The sequence below is a fragment of the Sinocyclocheilus rhinocerous genome, unplaced genomic scaffold, assembly GCF_001515625.1.
Source record: "Sinocyclocheilus rhinocerous isolate Xijiao unplaced genomic scaffold, SAMN03320098_v1.1 scaffold478, whole genome shotgun sequence".
NCBI lineage: Eukaryota > Metazoa > Chordata > Actinopteri > Cypriniformes > Cyprinidae > Sinocyclocheilus > Sinocyclocheilus rhinocerous.
In genome coordinates, this window is record NW_015651483.1 from 910891 (window position 1) to 926671 (window position 15781).

A 15781-nucleotide genomic window follows, 5' to 3' on the forward strand; every position below is an offset into this window, starting at 1 on the left:
CTGTGCCCTTCACACCCACAAACTCCCTAGTGTCAGAGCGACCGGTGATGTCAGGAGGTAGATGTCGTTTTGTCACAGCTGTGACACCAGTCTGGCATGGAATGGGAAAAGTGCTCATGAAAAAAGCGGAGAGCTTTTTCATCCACTTTCTTCCACTTTTTTGTCTGTGTTTGCATTAGTGTGCATTGCGTCCAGGTTCATATATGATGACGAGTAGTTATGTGCGGTTCTGGACTCACTCAGGACTGTGATTAAAGGAATGTTTTGGATTTAACATAAGCCATGACATCTGAAACGTTGTAACGATTACCGCAGACAATAATTACGACCCGCTCATCAGTTTGTAAAAACAAAAAAAAGTAGTTTTTACAGTAATGCATTTACAAAGGAAACCTCTCCCCATAGAAACTTGTATTGCATTACAGTATTGCGATTTTTGTTGTTTTCACAAACAGTATTTAACCCATAACATTCATTTGAAATTGCATTCAGTGTTGAAATAGCTAACTAAAATGGAATAAAAAAAATATTTAAAAAAGCTGAAATAAACTATAATATTAGATAAAAAAAAAAAAATAAAACATACTAAAAAGCTAAAAATACCAAAAAAATTTACTTGGCAACTAGCTGAAATAAAAGTTTGAAGTATTTAAATTACTACAACTAAAACTATATCAGTATAAATAATGACTAAAATTTAATAAAAATATTAAAATTAATAAAAATCAGAAAAGCACATGGCAAAATTCCTAAAACTTAAGCTAAAATTAAAATGAAAACTTAAAGCTTAAAAAAACTAGTAGAAGTGACAAAAAAATTACTAAATTACTAAAACTTAAAGGGGTCATATGATGCTGCTAAAAAGAACATTATTTTGTGTATTTGGTGTAATGAAATGTGTTTATGCGGTTTAAAGTTAAAAAAACACATTATTTTCCACATACTGTACATTATTGTTTCTCCTCTATGCCCCGCCTTTCTGAAACGCGTCGATTTTTACAAAACTAATCGGTCTGAAAAGCGAGGTGTGCTCTGATTAGCCAGCTATCCAGTGCGTTGTGATTAGCCGAATACCTCAAGCGTGAGAGTAGTTTCGCTTTCACAACGAAGCACACAGCGTCTTCAGGACATGGCTGCAGCGTCAACAATACTACAGCGAGAATAAAAGTTACGCTTTCTTTCTTTGCGTGAACATTTGGGTGGCGTTATGCAAATCTTCCCAGATCGTGACGTAGGTACGTGGGGGCGTGTTTTAGGTAGGCGTGGTTAACTCTTAACTTTTATAAAGAATATCTCTTTGGTTTTGAGACTTTAGTGTTTGCAACTTTACAGATCTTCTTTATGCACCAAGAGCTTGTAACACTCCAAAGAGAAAGGCAAACTTGAAATCGCATCATATGACCCCTTTAAAAATAAAAGCTAATTAACAAAAGACTATAATAGTAAATTATTAATACTGAGATTGCATGCATCTAAGACTTTGGGAGAAGATCTAAGCTTCAGTTTGAGAAAAAAAAATCCATAATAAGCCCCAGAAACATAGCCAAATATTATTTTTGGATGCACACAGATTGTTTTGTTGATTTTGTGCATACTCCATTTTTGAGTCTAAATCCTTTTAAAAGTCAGAGCCGTACTTTATGGTTTTGGAATGGCAAATAAAGTTCATTACTTTCACAAGCACCGCAGTTATCCTGTCATAAATATCATGAACTACCAATGAATTATGAATCGTTTAACCGGAAAACAATATTCCACACATTACACCATATTAGCAGGGTCTGCAAAGCAAATGATGTTTGGACGCTTCGATCAGTGTATCGCTTGACGTGTGCAGTCGTATACGTAAACTTTGGGACTAAGTCCTTACGCAAGTGACTACAAGAAATGATTTCTCAGTTATAGCAATTAGTAGCACTGAGTCATATCTGCGCTTGTAAAAACAGTGTTTTGTAGCTGAGTTTTATGAGATCGAAGCATGTGAGAATGTGGTTGCTTTGGTGTGTGGTTTGTTTCAGTGTGTGCGTGTGTCCAACTTGACCCTGGTCTCAGGTCATGTTCCTGTAACCGTGTTCTTATCAGTCGTAGACTAAATCAAAAACACGTTGTACATTATACTTTAAGCCTCTTACCCCACAGGCACAACAAAGAGAAACAAAAGCCACAAAAAGAGAGAGAAATGAGAGGGAAACAAAAGGAGGAGAGGAACAACAGAATAATTAGGGGGAATGTGGAACAGATGGAGAGAGACAGGCTCCAGATTCCTCTCTCTGAGCGAAAAAAAAAAAAGAGGGGGAGAGAGACTGGGGAAAAAGATATGAGACAATAGATGGGAATGGGAACGATGGATAAATAAAGTGAGGTAGGACAAAATCTGGAAAAAAAAGAATGAGATTAGAATCAGATCGGAGAGAGTGAATGGATATTCACGTCAGACTGGGCTGAAGGGGTGGTCTGGGGTTTGTGGTTTTGGACAGATGATATGTGTGAGCGAGAGAGGGTTTTGCCGCACTTGTTTGTGCGAGAGTGTATGTGCTGCCATGGGAACCGGCTAACGAAAGATTATTTTCGCCTTAGGAACGTGTATAAGGACTACAGACATCTGGAGTTGGCCTGTGACACTCAGGACGAGGTGGACAGCTGGAAGGCCTCTCTGTTGCGAGCTGGGGTTTACCCAGAGAAAACCACAGTAAGCAAAGGAACCCACTGGCTTCTGTACCTGTACCTGTACGCTAAACCCTGCGGCCTAAAACTTCAAAATAAAGGTTACAGTTTAAACCAAAAAGGCCTTTATAGCCGGATACCATGTGGATCTTTATAAGCTCCACTCAGAACTTTTATTCCCTACTTCTTTACAAAACCAACAACATGTGCTGGTGCTGTAAAAGAATAGTGTAAAAATGCCCCATTTTTATCAACCCTTGAGTTCCTTTCTTCCGTGGAACACAAAAGGAGACATTCTGAAGAAAGTTCACGCTGCTCTTTTTCATACAATGAAGGCAGACCAGACCAAGAACACTACAAAAAAAGCACCATAGAAGTAGTCCATATGACGTAATTTTCCAACTACGAGTCCAAATATGCCTACTTCCCTACTATATAGACGAAAAAAATGTGTATGTGAAGTGAGTAATATGTACGAATTTGTAGTATTTATAAAACAATAGGTGAATAGTACCTGGTTGGCCTACTGCTTTTGGTGAGATTCTGAAGTGCACATCTGATGGACACTTTACTATACAATGGTATATTCAGTGAAATTCGTGCCTTATCATATGTAGTAGCTACTTAGTATATGAAATTTTGGGTGCAGCTCTTTTCTTTGCACTATAGCTCTCAAACATAATTTTCATTTACACATATTAAAATTTTAAAATGACTGTTTATGAGACATGAATATGAGATTCTAGCAAATGAGTATGATTTTAGTCTGTTCCTCGCACAAGTCTTTTGGTTTTATAAGACTTGAACTATAGCGCACAACACATGGAGCACTTTTATAATGCTTTTTTGCACGTTCTCATTCTTTTTTATAGCATGTAAAAGAGCAGCATGAACATTATACCTAAAGTCTTCTTTTATGTTCTGTAAAAGAAAGAAAGCCACAATGTTTTGGAACAACATGAGGATCTAAATGATGACAGAATGTTAACTTTTGAGTGAACTATTGAATCCAGAAAGCAAATACGCTGATCTGAAGAACCTATAAAAAAGTATCAGTCAGTCTCCAAAGAATCAAATAACCAACATTACTTAACCTTTAAGGGATAGTTCACCCAGAAATGAAAATTCTGTCATCATTTACTTACCTTCATGGCATTCCAAACCAATGAGATTATCATGAATCTTCAAAACATAAAGACAATTTTTAATGTAACCTGAGATTTCTATCCTTTCAATGAAAATCCATTCCACTAAAACTTTGCTGATTCAAATAGTTCATTACTGCATCGTAAAAGGAATCCATATGAATTGAGTGGTTTAATCCAAGTCCTCTAAAGATAGAGCACATAAAATATGGTAAACAGTAGCTGTACTTGCATGTTTGAGCTTTCGTTGCTCATATTTAATGTTCTTAATATATGTGTGTTGATAAAAGTTTATGTGTGAATAAAAGCCTAAATTTAATCTGTTTATCATACTGTATAAAGCGATCATGTCTATTGGATTAAACTGCTCGATTCATATGAATTACTTTCATGATGTCTTTATGAACTTTCTGAAGCATCAGAGTTGTGGTGGAATGAATTTTCATGGTAGGAACAAAAATATCTTCATTTGTGTTTCGAAGATGAACCTAAAAGTACGGGTTTTGAACGCGATGAGTAAATGATGACAGAATTTTCATTTTTGGGTGAAAAATCTCTTTGAGCACTTCAAAGAACCATTGAAGAACCTTTATTTTTAATGTGCACCAGTCTTCACAAGCTGCAGTGTTCTAAGAAACATAAAGTTATTATACGTTCACATAATAACGAGGTCCACATGGAATCTATGCACACAGAGCATTGCAGAAACCTCCACAGATTCCTGCAGAACTGGAGCGCCTGGCGCTCATAAATGTTTAACACATTTCATATTTTATTGCACACGATTCTACAGATTTTGCCCTAAAATCAGTGAATAAAACGTCTGCTGATTCCATCTAGGCCTTCTAATAACTGTGCACTGTAGTTTGGATAACTCTCGCTCCTGTAGCGTTTCTATGTGTGTGTTTGACTCTGCGGCTGCAGGCTTCATGGTGGCTGTGCTCTGGGTTCAGGAGCTCTGCTGCATTCCTCAGCTCTTGTGTCACACCATGGAGGATCAGCGAAGGAGGGGGCTTTGAGCTCTGTTTCTAATCAGCTCCCTTGCCTTTTTTCTTCATGCACCCCTCCATCCCCTTCTTTCTGTCTTTATGTATGCTTTGGAGCAACATGTTTAGTGATGTCACAGTCCTGTCAGGGTTCCCCATAATTCGCTCTGACAGAAGTCTACCACACCCCCTCCGACACTCAATGAAGTAAAACTCATTTTTTCCTTGCTTCTTGTCCCCCCAAACATCTCTTTTCCAGCTTGGTTCACTTTATGTATGTGCACTTATTGCCCTCTGAAACATCTTTGTCATCCCCCAATATTGACAGTACATTTCCTATCCAGGTTTGCCCACATCTTCCTCTGTCTTTTTTCTGATTGGTCAGGTGGATGGAGAGGGTTCAGGCCAGGCGGAGAGCTTCTCCATGGACCCTCAGCTAGAGCGTCAGGTCGAGACCATCTGCAACCTGGTTGACTCGTACATGAGCATCGTCTACAAAAGCATCCGAGACCTGATGCCCAAGACCATCATGCACCTCGTCATCAACAATGTAATAAAAAAAAAAAAATCAAACCAGTAAAACTTTTTTATGTAAGATGCAGAGATATGTATTCATTCATACATTTATATAAAAATTAACCATATCATGTTAACATTAGGTTTCCGCAGCAGGGACATTTGTTTTACATTAGTATTTTATTTACATTATTTATTACATTATATTATTTATTAATCTTGGCAACCAATTTACTGTACAATTTTAAAGCTTTATAGTAAGTTTACCACAAGATGTTATAAAAATATTATACTTCCACATACTATAAATTGTTAAATTATTCAAATATCTAAGTATAGTAAACTATACATTTAAAGTATATACTTCTATAATATATTTAGATATTTGAGAATTGTTTTGTACTTGAATTGTAAAAGAAATAGTATTTAAAATCTAGGTTGGGTTCGTATGAAAATGTGTAATTCTCAGACCTTTGCTCAGAAAGAAAATCATATTTTAAGGCAGTAATGTGCAAATATATTGGCATATTTCAAAATATTTTTTGAACTCGACAGTGTTTGGACACCATGGAAACATTTCTGGTCAGTTTTCAATGTAATTAATTTTACCATCTTTTTGGCCCAATTCATTTATGTTTCAAAATCAATTCCAGAATAGTTTCACTGTGATTTTATACTGACTTAAGGACTTTTAAATGTATACATTTTAATAACACAACAGAACAAGCTGCAACACAACAGAAACAAGTCGCAACACAATGTAAACAAGCCACAACACAACGAAATTAGCACAACACAACAAAATAAGTCCTATGCGTTGTGTTGTGGCGATTTTGTTGTGTTGTGTAAATTCTGTTGTGTTGGGCACTACTGTGCCACACATATTTTTACACATATTTGTGTGGATGATCTGTGAGTAGTTCACTATTCGGCTAGTCATGTGATCTAAACATTGCGGCCACATTGAAAGAGAGAATATGACTAGAGAGAAAATATATGTGTGATCATCTCACTGTATATAACTTCAAGTCCTGTTCCTTTTTTAATGTGGAAACTATGTTCTCCACCCATAGGTAGAGGAGTTTATCCACTCTGAGTTGCTGGCTCAGTTGTACTCTTCAGGAGATCAGTACTCTCTGATGGATGAGTCTCCTGAACAGGCCCTGCGCAGAGAGGAGGTGCTGTGTACCCACGCCGCCCTGAAGGAGGCACTAAACATAATCACTGACATCTCTACTTCTACCATCTCCACTCCGTTGCCACCCCCAGTAGATAGCTCTTGGCTCCATAGTGGCTCGCTACACCGAAGGTACCTTCATCATCACTCCACCTCATCCAGCAGTGCTGTTCTTTACTTGACCCTTAGAATTGAATCTGTACTCCGGCACATAATTTATGGTGGACCGTTGGCACTCACATGGACTGAATCACCAGGATTTCTGGAAATATCATGGAATTTTCATGGTGTTTTCCAGGCCTAGGAAAAACTGATTGAGATTAATAACAAATTAAAAGTCATGGAAAATTGATTTTTATAGAGCTTCATACTCTTGTGTAGAGTGTTGTCAGATGTGAGCGAGTCGTTCTTTGGGGGCGGTTCTTTGCAATGAATCGTTGAACCAGTTCACGTCAGTCTGAATCATTTCTTAGTGAATCATTCTGAATAAAAATGATTCTTTAAAATCCTTATCCAGTAACCACAAGTGACTGCAAATAAAAATAACTGGTAATGGAAATGTTATGGCCCACCCAAACAGCTAATGCATCCCTCATTCTCATTCTCTCTCAGGTCTCCGCCAGGTTATAGTATCCCTAAGAAGCATCCTGCTCCGCCTGCTCCTTCGTTACCAGTTCACTTGGACGCTCCTGCCCCACTGGTCTCCAACAGCACAGACACCACCAACACTACCAGCCGCCCCAAACGAGTCCCTCCTAGTGTTCCCAGGTAAAAATTCACCCATTAACCCATTTGTCCTGAAGGCACACTAGCAGCGTCAGACCATGGCTTGTTCCATTTCTACAAAGCTAATTTCTGCACAGCATGATTCATCAACCGATGTTTATCTTCAGTAGGAAAGGGATTTCACGTGTGATCCCTCTATTAACAACACAGCTGAATAAACTTTCGATTAATAAAGTACCCAGTGACTAGAGGGCTTGAATCAGGTGTGTCAGCACTGAAATAGGCTGAATATTTGAAACGAACCCAGTGACCCGTAACTTCGCATTTTTAAACAGTATTTCAACCGTTTTCCAAGCTTGAAAGCTGTGGTGGACTTGTGGTTTCCCCTTTCCCAGGTTCCATCTTCCGTGAATCCAAGGTGTTGCAAACTACTTATGAACCAAGGAGGTCTATGAAGGTGTGGACCAATTTTCACTGTTAACTTGTTGCATATTACTAGCATATTGGCTGTTTATTAGTACTTATGAAGCATATATTAATGCCTTATTCTGCTTGACCATATTTTAGATCCCTTAATCCTACCGCATACCTAAACTTAACAACTACCTTACTAACTATTAATAAGCAGGTAATTGAGGCAAAAATCATAGATAATAATTAGTTAATACTGAGAATTGGTCCCCAAACTAAAGTGTGGCTGCAAAATTTTGTTTGCATAAAAGGTCCATTGTGTGGTGTATAGTATGAGGCACTGCTCACACAGAAATTACTTTCAAACCAAGCAGCTTTTAGCCATTCAGTGTGATGTGACTACACTCTAAAACAAAATTCTGTAAAAAAACGGAAAAAGTACTGGCAGCTCATTACCGGGACTTTGTACCATAATTAAAAAACTAAAAATTTCCGTTAATTGAAGGTCTGCCCACAGTAAAAAAACAGGACTTTTTCTGTTTTAATGGTGCATCTATATATATATGGAAAATAAACATATAAAGCAAATAAATCCAGCACAATATATGAATTGAACATGGTTTATTTTTACTTCATGTAAACATTCTTAAAAATGCATTCAATGGCTTTTGTTTGCCTTAAATTGGTTAGGACAAAACGATTTCATCAATCAATTACTCAATCAAATAAATTAATTTAACAATGTGTCAAACACTGAAAAATGCCTGTATTGTGGAAGAAAATTTAGCTTTAAACAGTAACAGACAGAATTAGAAAAAGAAAACATGAGCACTCGTACAATACTGGTGTTGCACCAAACAGTGGTCACAAAATTTTAACTTTACAAACTGTGAAACAGTCAAGATTCAAAAACTTTTTTCCTATAAGAAAACACAATATTGTTTATAGGGATAGTTCACACAAAAATGTGAATATATACAATTTGAAGTAGGAGCATGTGAGACGCAGGGCTTGTGCACTCTTAGTATACCTCTCACCATGTGCCAGTTTGAGGAAACTACTGAACACAGCCTCCAGGTTTTTTTCCCCGCTTTATCTGCATGTTTAGTTCCATTTTGAGATTTGAAAAAAGCTCAAATATTATATGGATTTTCGAAGTTGTTCATGCAAGAGTCTTAGAGGAATGCGTAGCCACTTGGTTCCCTTCATCTCAACCCTCGTTCAGGATTTCTATAAATAAATAAATTGTAATTAAATTGTATTATTTACAAATTACAATTGTGACAGTAGACAGTTACCTATTGCTATGATTTTATTAATAGTTGTCGGATTGATTTTTTTAGTCTCAAGCATTCAGAAATAATGCAAAAGAAAATGAAGCAGTTTTACTACGATAAATCCATGGTTAATTTTTGTAAGGGTTGTGATGTCCATGTGTTTTTGTTGAAGAAATTATAGAGGCTGTAGCATTTCTATCACAAAAAGGTGACCAAAATGTAAAGATTAAGTGGATATTTGAATTAAATGTTTGGTCAATATTAAACAAGGATTTGATCATCCTGTAAGTATAACAGCAGGAATTACCAGGCCTTTGGCTCCCTTTGCAGGCATTTGTAATGAGTCTGTCAGTCCTAAAATGTCAGTGGATGGGAATCATGGCTTTGAGAGCCAAAAAAACATACACAAACAAAACCAAATTAAACCCTGCGGCTCGTGACTATACATTGATGTGTAAAGACACGAAACGATCAGTCTGTGCACGAAACTGAATAGTATTTATATCGTTTTTTACCTCTGATTCACCCAATGCCATTCAAACAATTGTTTATAAATTGCTTAACTTACATTTCCAATGGTCTCCATTTGCATCGGTCATATGAGCTTGTCAGATCAACTATGTCTTACAATATACTTCATTATTTTCAACTAAATAAACAGCAACACAACCAAATGCTTTATACACATTTCATAACATATGTGTTGCTTACTTCTGTATGAATTCCAGCGTAAGTGCCATCTCCCCTGGGTATTTGTAGCTCACAACCGCAACAGGGGAGGAGATGTGGTCATTAACTTCTACAGTGATCTTGAACTGCCCATCACCATAAACAAAAAAGACATTACAAAATTACCATATACATAACGACAAGCAGCTTTGAACACACCTTTGGATCTACTCCCGTCTTTACGGTCAGTTATTTTAGACTGTGTTGTTTACGAGGTCACTCGCCAACAACGGTCATTTTGGCATAATGTCGTGTGCATTTGTCCATTACAGTGCGAAAGAGAACTCAAAGCGCTGCTGGCGCGCTGTCTGATGTCTGATTCGTCGGATGCCTGTGTTCACTCAGCCGCTTTATAGACAGCTTAAATTAGGAAAGATATAAATGGTCTCTCCTTTTCTCGACAATTCCTCTGCCAGCTTTTGTTTAAGGCATCAAACTAACTACGTTAGTACTGCGCTTCAGATTTATCACAACTGCTTCTCTTCAGTAATGACAGATGCTTGAAACGATATGATCAGCACTAAATACAGCGCATCAACAACAATTAAAAGAGTAACCTCCGTAAGTAAGATGTGACGATAAGCAGAAAATGTTGAATGTGACGGCTCCGACATTCATTTGCCAAACAAGCCAGACCTTAACTAAATTAATGTTACGTCAACAGTTTATGTGACATTTAACAACATAGTCTATAATTTACCACGGAAGTGTAGAAACAGGTTCCCCAAATTCGAAAGTCGACTTTAAAATTAAACTTTGACCGAGAAGATCTCCGTGAATAATGGCGCCTGCTCTTTCACTGTTTTCGCGCCGATAAGCAACCAAAGTTCTCACTCCCACAATGCAAAGCGTAATTCAAAAATACGGGAAAACACATGTAAAAACCAAAAACGGAAAAATTACTTTAAATAGTACAGTATATTGTACATTTTGACAGTTTTTTCTTACAGTGTAGCTTTAACATGAGCGAAATCTTCATGGGGAACTTTTTCGCCCCCAAGCATGACTGATTGTGCAGATTCCTATAAGATTGACTGGATTTTACCCACACAAATTTGCCAAGCAGCAGTAAATGTGACTGCACCTTAATACAGAGAGAACGCTATTCGTTAGCATTCCTATCCATCTCAACGGCAGTTCCTTGGCAGGCATAGGTCCCCATGGAAGTATATGATTTGAAATGTGCCATATTTCCTCATCGGACCACAGAAACTTTTAACTTTTAATGCAAAATGAAGAGCAAAAGGTAGTAAGGACATTATTAAAGTAGTCCATGTAACATCAGTGGTTCAACCACAATTTTATGAAGCTACGAGAATACTTTTTGTATGCAAAGAAAACAAAAATAACTACTTTATTCAACAATTTAATCTCTTCCGTGTCAGTCTTTGCCATGCGTTCACGAGAGTACCACGAGGGCTGTTTGGACCTCCACCCTTTTCCTCCTGCTTTTTCTCGCTCTCTTTCTCCCCCCGTTGCCCCTTTCTCTAGTTCTCCCACTCACTTTTTCACATTTCCTCTCACCATCAGTCATCCCAACTCTCCAACTTTCCCTCTCTTTCCTTCCACCCCCATTCCCCTTGTCTTTTTTTCTCCTTCACTTTTTGCAGAACTCATTTGAACCTTTTCACAGTCCTGCTGTTGTCTTCAGCGTGACCCTTTAATGCAAAATGAAGAGCAAAAGGTAGTAAGGACATTATTAAAGTAGTCCATGTAACATCAGTGGTTCAACCACAATTTTATGAAGCTACGAGAATACTTTTTGTATGCAAAGAAAACAAAAATAACTACTTTATTCAACAATTTAATCTCTTCCGTGTCAGTCTTTGCCATGCGTTCACGAGAGTACCACGACACATGCACTGTGCCTTGTTTGCCATCAGAGGAATGCATACGCATGCGTTGTGGAACTGTCAAGAACGCGCGTCGAAGATTGATACAGAAGAGAAGAAATTGTTGAATAAATTGTTGTTTTTTTTCGCACAAAAAGTGTTCTAGTAGCGTCGTAAAAATTAGAGTTGAACCACTGATGTCACATGGACAATTTTAACGATGTCCTTGCTACATTTCTGGGCCTATTGCTGTCTATGTAGGGTCAGAGAGCTCTCAGATTTCATCAAAAAAATCTTAATTTGTGTTCTGAAGATGAACGAAGCTCCTTCACTTTTTGCAGAACTCATTTGAACCTTTTCACAGTCCTGCTGTTGTCTTCAGCGTGACCCCGACCAGAGCAGGCCTGACTGAATCTGAAGACCTAGGCAGCATTTCTGGGCACTAAAATGGCAGTTCTGAGACACCGCCAGCATCTCATCAAGCAACGTTCCTCTCTCGCACCTCATCCACTCCTCCAATTACACATTCTTTTACTTTTAACTTTCTTTGTGTCTTCCAGTAAACCCCTGGCATTTCCAGGCTGCTAGATCTCATATGTTTCCTTAAGCGTTGTTTTGCTTTTCTTTCCGTCGTCTCCGTCCTTTCTTTTTCTTTCTGTGAAACCGCAGTCCTGCACTCGCCGCAGCACAGGAAAAATAAAAGCCACTCTCTTCTCTTTCCCATCCCAGAGAGCTGCTCCCTCTGCCAGCTCCATTAGAGAGTTGAGATTCCTGCGTCTCCACAGGGATCTTTCCAGGACCAACTCTGCAGGAATGCTGGACTCATATTCCCCTTACACACACTCACACACACATTCAAGACGTCCCGACACCGTAGCTTGTGATTGTAACATGGTCAGCACACAATAATGAGCTCTATTCATTTTTGGATGAACTGTCCCTTTAATAGTGTGCACAAACACAGGTGCTCGACACAAACACACTAAAAAGTTGTATCCTTTGTTAAGAAGTTATGAGCGATTAAAAATGTCTCTGTACTAGTTTAAACCAGAGTTGTATCTCTGAACTCCCTCCCACAAGCACTCATCAACACGGCCGTCTATTGTTGTTGCCATCTCCAGCAGTTCGTTGTAACTCTCTGTCATCTCTATCTTTTTTGACTGTTAAATCTGGCTATGTGCGTACAGTTTGTGTGTACTCTGCTGATGATGAAATTTACGTCATGCATACACATAAAAACTGAAGTATACTTTGTGTTTAACTAATTTAGTTTGGTTGCACAAGCCTGTCATCTCATAATCGGACTGAATGTGCAAAAATTTTCCTGGCAAAGGTTTATTTCTATTCATCAGAATGTATTTAAACTAAATTGTACATTTACAATTATAACTTATGATCAATATTACATTTTTATTCACACACCCCCAAATCAGAATGTCAGAAAGTGCACAGTTGCAAGAAACCCCTTAAGTTAAGAAAGCTCTTAGTTATAATTATAAGTTATTATCACTAAGGGTTTTTCTTGCTGCAACCGGCTGCAGAGTTTCCCACTGGTAATTATGGCATTGTGGTGGCGTTCATGTGCATTCGTCTCATAAATATGATCATTCCAGCATGACTTTATGGCAGCATATGATTGTTAAAAAAAAAATAAAAGCCACTCTCTTCTCTTTCCCATCCCAGAGAGCTGCTCCCTCTGCCAGCTCCATTAGAGAGTTGAGATTCCTGCGTCTCCACAGGGATCTTTCCAGGACCAACTCTGCAGGAATGCTGGACTCATATTCCCCTTACACACACTCACACACACATTCAAGACGTCCCGACACCGTAGCTTGTGATTGTAACATGGTCAGCACACAATAATGAGCTCTTTTGGGCCTAATTGAAGGTGATGTGTCATTTTTACAATGTTAGAATACTTCTATTCGTGCCTAAGATGTGGAGACGAAGATTTCCCTAAAACATTGTCACAGTGGCGCTGTCAAAATTTTGCCCTGTTCATTTGAGCATCCTGACCAGAACGGCACAGAAACATTAGCTTAACCAATTACGTGTGTTTGTGGTGGGACTTTTCTGAAATCACAAACTTTAGTTTTAAGAACTGCTAGTAATTACTGCTTTGGAAAATTCTTAAAAAACTGTAACACTTTATGGTAAGGTCAAAATTAGTTCATGCAGTAGGTATCACAACCTATTCTAGGTTAATGTTAATTTGTAAATAAACCATCGTATATTGTTAAAATGTATATGCCATATTTCAAACGTCTGGGGTCAGTACAATTTAAAAATATATATATTTTTGTAGTAAGTCTCTTATGCCCACCAAGCCTGCAGTTATTTGATTACAAATACTGTATAAACAGTAATATTGTGAAATATTGTTACAGTTTAAAATATCTGGTTTCTATGTGAATATATTTTAAAATGTAATTTATTCCTGTGATGCAAAGCTGAATTTTCAGCATCATTACTTTAGGCTTTAGTGTCACATGAGCCATCAGAAAACATTCTAATATGTTGATTTGCTGCTCAACAAACGTTTATTGTTTATTATTATCAGTGTTGAAAACAGTTGCGCTGTTTAATGTATTTCTGGAAATGTTGATACCTATATTTTAGATTCAAGAGAACGGTATTTATTTGAAACAGAAATCTTTTGTGACATTATAAATGTATTTTCTGTCACTTTTGATCAACTTAATGCACCCTTGATGAATAATAGTAATAATTTCTTTCTGACCCCAAAATTTTGAATGGTAGCGAATGTAAAACTACCCTAAATTAATAAATGCTGTAAATGTATTGTAAATTGTTAGTTCATGATAACTATACATTAAGAAATGTTAACAAATTAAACCTTAACGTAAAGTATCACTAAAAAACAAACTAGTAAGCACGTTTGAGATTAAAAAAAAATTCTGGATATTTTCACAAGTATGGGTTTACATTAAGAGTTCTTTTTTGTTCAGATTTTTTGTGTATGACTCACAGCAAATCGGCAGGGTTGGGTATTTATTTGTAGCCCATTTAAAGAAAAATCATTTTTGTGTTCTTCTCAGTCCTGTTGATCTGATCTGGCCATTTGTGTTCATTTTGCTTTCATTTGCCCAAAACAAAACACACTCGCAGGCAATTGTAAACATATGCAGACATCTGAAGTAGAGCAGTTTATGGGAGATTGTTGTTATTTCCATTAGCTGTGAGCTATGACCTATATGGCAGTCTGTTCTGACAGCTCAGGTTATGTGTAATATGTTGCAGGAGACAGCCACCGGCGGTGCCCACTCAACAGCCCCACTGAGACACGAATGCCCACCTGTGAGAGAAAAAGCGCCAACGACAAGAACTGCTTGAATTTTCATTAAGAAGACCGCAAAGATTCACAACTTACACACAGCGAAAAACTATCAAAACAGATTTCGTTGTAGCAAAACTGATCTCCAGATGGTCTTTTTGCTCACCGAATCTGCTTTTGGTGGTGAGATTGAGCACTGTGCTGAGGTTTGTTCCTGATTTGTACATATGTTAATGTTTGCAATGTGAGTTCAGCTCTTTATCAGGCTTAAATAAAAAGCATTTTGGGATTTTGTAAATACTGTGTGCTTAACAAGTCCAACATTTTCCTGTAGTTAGTGGGGTTTACTACAGCAAGCATCACTGTTATAATTGCTCACGGTTAGTGACTGCTATCTGAACCAACCCCTAATCCTGAGTTTAAAACTTCAGCGTGCAATTTCTCACACTGGTTGTGCTACGAACATGATTTATATCTGAAATCATGCAGCTTGTAAAGCTGTACTCTCGTTTTCAGAAAATGTGGGGAAAAAAAACATTATTGTTAATCTTATTTTGCCAAACATAACTTCATTGATTTATAAAAAAGTATACAATTTACAAGACGCTCTTTTTGCACAGAATGCTTTAATTTGGCAACTTTATTGCAGTGTCACACAGACTGTTTATATAAGCTGTTATTCTGTTAGTTATAAATGATACTACAGAAAAGCCAACAAAGGCTTATTATATTCTATCAGTTGAACACTGGCAGAAATGTCCTGCTGCTATGCCGTTCTACATGAACAACAATTAAAGCTGCAGAAATTCCTGGGACTGACTGACATCTTGTGGGCAACAGCTTGTCCAGAACAGTTTCGACCCTGGCAAATTTTCTATCACCTCCATTGAAATAAAAAAGGGCTTATAACATCAATTTATTGAAATTCAGCTACTGGGAAAAGGAAAAAAAAAAGAATTACTATTTTATATATATATATATATATATATATGTATATTAGTGCTGTTAAACTATTAGTTGTGA

The 15781-nt window shown here is 37.4% G+C and overlaps 1 protein-coding gene across 1 annotated transcript in view; it reads left to right on the forward strand.

Annotated features, from left to right (window-relative positions):
* The window catches only part of LOC107712872 (dynamin-2-like), a 44927-nt gene extending 29666 nt beyond the window's left edge, over window positions 1–15261 (forward strand). The window contains exons 16-20 of the mRNA XM_016518242.1: window positions 2578–2689; window positions 5181–5345; window positions 6385–6620; window positions 7101–7256; window positions 14725–15261. Of these exons, the coding sequence (XP_016373728.1) occupies window positions 2578–2689; window positions 5181–5345; window positions 6385–6620; window positions 7101–7256; window positions 14725–14764 (709 nt within the window). The 3' untranslated portion in view covers window positions 14765–15261. The remainder of the gene's footprint in view (window positions 1–2577; window positions 2690–5180; window positions 5346–6384; window positions 6621–7100; window positions 7257–14724) is intronic.
* Window positions 15262–15781: the final 520 nt, after the last annotated feature.